This window comes from Octopus sinensis, linkage group LG14 (assembly GCF_006345805.1).
Source record: "Octopus sinensis linkage group LG14, ASM634580v1, whole genome shotgun sequence".
Taxonomy (NCBI): Eukaryota; Metazoa; Mollusca; class Cephalopoda; order Octopoda; family Octopodidae; genus Octopus; species Octopus sinensis.
The window spans coordinates 57386213-57391212 of record NC_043010.1 but is presented as its reverse complement, the minus strand read 5'-3'; the positions used below and the strand labels follow the sequence as shown (position 1 = coordinate 57391212).

The 5000-nt window shown below is 37.8% G+C and overlaps 1 protein-coding gene across 1 annotated transcript in view; it reads right to left on the bottom strand.

The window, feature by feature from the left end:
* The window catches only part of LOC115219366 (transcription factor SPT20 homolog), a 91324-nt gene that overhangs the window by 4178 nt on the left and 82146 nt on the right, over window positions 1–5000 (bottom strand). The window contains 1 exon segment of the mRNA XM_036509386.1: window positions 2326–2421. Within this exon segment, the coding sequence (XP_036365279.1) occupies window positions 2326–2421 (96 nt within the window).

The following is a 5000-nucleotide window of genomic DNA, read 5'->3' as shown; positions in this document are numbered from 1 at the left end:
TACAGAAATGTTAAATGCATACATTACAGCCATCATTTATTATCCCCTCACTATTGCATCTGGCCCCAGTTTTTTTTTTATCTGAAGAGAGTAGAATATCTGCTCTTTCATTTCATATGAAAGGGGTATATTCCATTGATAAAATGGTCCATCTACTGCCAACTCTCTCCATGAAGGGATCAATGTGTCATGCTTGATTGATGATATGCAAGGCTGCAGTGTCTACAGTGATTTCTGAATGGTGAGCAGGGGTGGTCATTGTTTATCAAATCTGTCTTCGGACAGGTCATCTCTTTGATGAAGCTGTAGTTGAGAGGCAGGTAAAGACCAAATGCCTAAAATCTGTTATGTTGTCAGATGTGGTAATATGGTTGGTGATAACCTATTCTTGCATTCTATAGAGAATTAGTGGTGGGCATGGATGGGAACCAGCATCGTCCAGGGACTGTAGACAATTAGACATCCCAAGACTCAAAGTGCTACCAAGGGTGTGCAAGATTCCCACTAAATTCTACAGGCACAGAAGTGCCATCATCCAAGTGGAACTGTAATGTAGGTATAACAAGGCAACCATTCTGCTTAGTGTCTTAGAACTGCTATCATGTGGAATTGCCATATGTTGAATGGAGCTGGATGTGGGCTAAATCCATTGTGAGGATTGCCTTACACTTTTGTTTGTCCTGAAAGTCAGTTTCCCTCCTTATGAGAGCTCTGGTGAGCAGTGTTGTATGATTTATAAAATCAAAAATCACAGAGCAAAGACTCCTTCCTCTTTCAGCCTCTAGAAACTTCTTTTAGTTTTTCTTAAAGAGGAAGTTGGAAGTGGGGAGTGGGGACACAAATGATTGGGGTCACCTCACCATATTTTCTTTTAGGCTGGAGCACACAGTTGAAAGGGGTTACTTTCGCTTGGAAACAACAATAGTCCCTAATCTATGGGGTTTTTTGATTGACCCCAGAGGTGGATGTCTCCCTATTCAGTTGTTTTATTTACTTTCCTTTATTTTCTTGTTTCCTGCAAATGCTTTGCATTTTTTACACACTCGTTTTTGTAACACTCCATATACACTCCTGTACCCCATGCACTCAAACCATACTGCCCCCTTTGGCCATCCAGTGTTAACCCTCACAATCTGATGATGATGTTGATGACAACGGTAACAACGACAATGATGATGATGATAATGATAACGTTGACGATGACGATGACGATGATGATGATGAAAATGATGATGATCGTGACAAAGATGATGACGATGATGACGAAGATGATGGTGATGACAATGATGACAACGATGATGATAACGAGGATGATGATGACAATGACACTGATGATGACGATGATGATGATGATGATGAAGATGATGATGAAGATGATGATGATGATGACAGTGAATGTAGAGGACAGAATTATAAAATGGCAAGCTCCCTGTCTGCTGGTGCTTTGCAATGTTTCATTTCCATTCTGTCTTCATTCATTTCAGGTCAATTTAACTTTCATCTTTCTGTTGGGGGTGGGGTGGGGGCTGGAGCTGGGTGGGGTGCAGTTTGAGGGATACCAAATAAATATCGGTCATGTACCAGTGTGCCATTTAATCAACTGCGACCCTCAAGTAAAACAGAAGGCCTTGCTCAACGTTTAAATGTTGCCGTCATCCCTATCACCATCATCATCATCATCATCATCATCATTGGCATTGTTGTTGTCATCATCATCATCATCACTATCATCACCATTGTCGCCATCATCACTACCATCATCACTATCAAGGCTTTCACAATTCATTATTATTATTATTTTTGTTGTTGTTGTTATGATGGTGATGATGATGGTGATGATGATGATGATGATGATGATGATGAATACAATTAATATTAATGTTACTAACTCTGTTATATTGCCAAAAACGAAGTCTTTGCAATTCCTTATGCCATATTGCTGGAAAAATATCAGTTAATTTCCTCCAAGTTTTCCTTTAACTGCATTTAGGTTCCATGCAGGAGGAAACACAGCCTCCTGGTGCTGCTGATGCACTGTGTAAGAATGTGTGGATGCATGTGTATGGGTGTGTGTATAAATATATATATGTATGTATGTATATATATATATATATAATATATATATATATATATATATATATATATATATATATAATATATATATATATATACATACATAAACACACACACATCAATATATATATATATATTTACATACACAACACATCATATATACTGTAGCTGCCATACTCAACCTTGTGCAAGTTTATTAATACCTGAAGTACAGGTAATCAGATGGATTCATGATATTTTGGGATAAATTACTTGGAAAAGATGCTTCAGTCGGTTAAGGAATGTAACACATTGAGAGGAATTGCATCCGAACCATTCTGAAGATGGATCAAGTGAAGCTGCATAAATCTGGGGAAACAAACAAACAAATAACAAAAAAAAACAACAAAAAATAAATGAATAAATAACAAAATAAATAAATAAATAAAAACTGTGAAAGTCAACTTGTCTTTGTCCTTCATTTTGTGACTATATCTACCTTGGCAAAATTTCTCTAACAAGGTGCAAGATTGTGATGTAAATTGCAAAATACATACCTTCACATGGATGTGTGTGTGTGTGTATGTCTGTGTGTGTATGTGTGTGTGTGTATACATAGCCACACTCTGTAACTTATGCTGAATATGAATAATAACCGGTAAAAGTTACGGAGTGACTCAAAGGCCGACAGTTTTGGGCATTACAAAAGTTTCATTATTATGGATAAGAGAAAAAATATATACTCATAATTTTGGCTTTTTATTTTCCTGTTTGTATCACAAAACCAAATTTACATATACATACATATATATATATATATATATATATATATATATATATATATATATATATATATATATATATATATACATATATATGAGCTCTTACCTCTGCTGGTGACAAAGGGCCTCTCACTCAGAGTAAAAGGCCGACAGTATGACGCATGTGTACAAACAGCCATGCTAAATGGCAGTGAAACATGGGCTGTGACTGAAGAGGACATGCATAAGCTTACAAGGAATGAAGCCAGTATGCTCCAATGGATGTGTAATGCCAGTGTGCATACTTAACAGAGTGTAAGTACCTTGGGAGAAAAGTTGGAGCTAAAAGCATCAGATGTGGTGTGCAAGAGAGATGACTGCGCTGGTATGGTCATGTGGTGAGAATGGATGAGGATAACTGTGTGAAAAAGTGTCACACCCTAGCGGTTGAGGGAACCTGTGGAATAGGTAAACCCAGGAAAACCTGGGATGAAGTGGTGAAGCACAACCTTCAAACATTAGGCCTCACCGAAGCAATGACTAGTGACCGAGACCTTTGGAAATATGCTGTGCTTGAGAAGACCCAACAGGCCAAATGAGACCATAACCTTGTGGCCTATGCCAGGGGCGTAACCAGCCCACTTATGCGTACCTTTCCTTCATTGGACACTAAACTCTGCTTGTGAAGACCTGTAGAGGCAAGTGAAATCGAAATCAAAATCAAATTCGATGATTGGCATCCGTGCTAGTGGAGCGCTAAGAGCACCATCCAAGTTTGATCATTGCCAGAGCGGCTAACTAGCTTCCTTGCCTGTGGAATATAAAAAGCACCATTTTAAAAGCATATAAAGTCTGCACCAGACTCTAGTCCGATCTGGCAGTGTTTCTACTGTTGGATGCCCTTCCTAACGTCAACCACTCCGGGAGTGTAGTGGGTGCTTTTTACGTGCCAACAGCACAGGGGCCAAGGGAGCTGGCATCGGCCACGATCAGTTGATGCTTTTTATGTGGCACTGGCACAGAAGCTAGTCAAAGCAGCACTGACAGGTGCCACTGACAGGTGCCACGTCTGGATGGTGGCTTTTACGTGCCACCAGCATGGGAGTCACAACTACAATTTCCATTTGATTGTAGTTTGATTTTGATGTACTTGACTCAGTAGGTCTCCTCAAGCACGGCTTGTCACCCTACAATCCAAGGTACTTTTGAGTGGGCTGGTTATGCGATGCTAGAGAGAGAGAGAGAGAGAAATAGAGTAATAGATATAAATATTTAAAGAACGTTATTACTAACGAGAGATAACAATGTTAGTGCAGCAAGCTTAAAAACCGTATAACGAAAATTAATGGATACATATAAGAATTATATGTAATAAGGGCACTAAGAAGCACCAGCTTTGCCAGAAATAGGAGTCAAAAGTACTTCAAAGCCACAAGAATTAACACTAACTGAGAACAGTCTCACATAATGGATGCATGTTCTTATTACATATTACACAAACCAGAAATGTGCATGTTAAATAATTTCGAAATATCATTATTTGGTTTCACTTCATTATTACAACTGATGGCAGTTCAATGGCAGACCAGACTACACTTATGTAGATACTCTAATGATGATTCAGAATAGCTTGTTATATTTGTGTGTTGTATATACACACATACACACATATATATATTTTGGTGATGTAACTCTTGGTGATTTCTTTTCCTCTTTGGACTTCCCTTTTTCCTCGTTTCTGATGAAAAGCTATGCTCGAAACATCAAAAACTCTCACTTTTTACTGAGCGTGAAACTAATACATTCTTTGTGCACATATTTTGTTGTCTTTAATTATTAATTTTATTGTTCATTTATTTAAATTGACTACATTACATATAGTTGGATACCCACACACAAATAGTTCTCTAAATGAACAAATTGAATAACAAATGTTTATTACAGATAAAAATTAAATTTTCATAGCAAGCAAAAATTTGATGAATTAAAACTGAGCAGGAATCATAGACGTAGGAGTGACAAGGCACTCATTCACTTGGCAAACAGGGATTTGGGCAAGAAATCACAAGCAGACTCAGCAGATAAGTTCTTGGAAAACCACGTAGGAATGGTAAATGAAATGAAGAAATTTTATGGCAAAGATGTTCTCTGAAGAAAATTATATTCAGCCAAGGAACTGTAATTTGA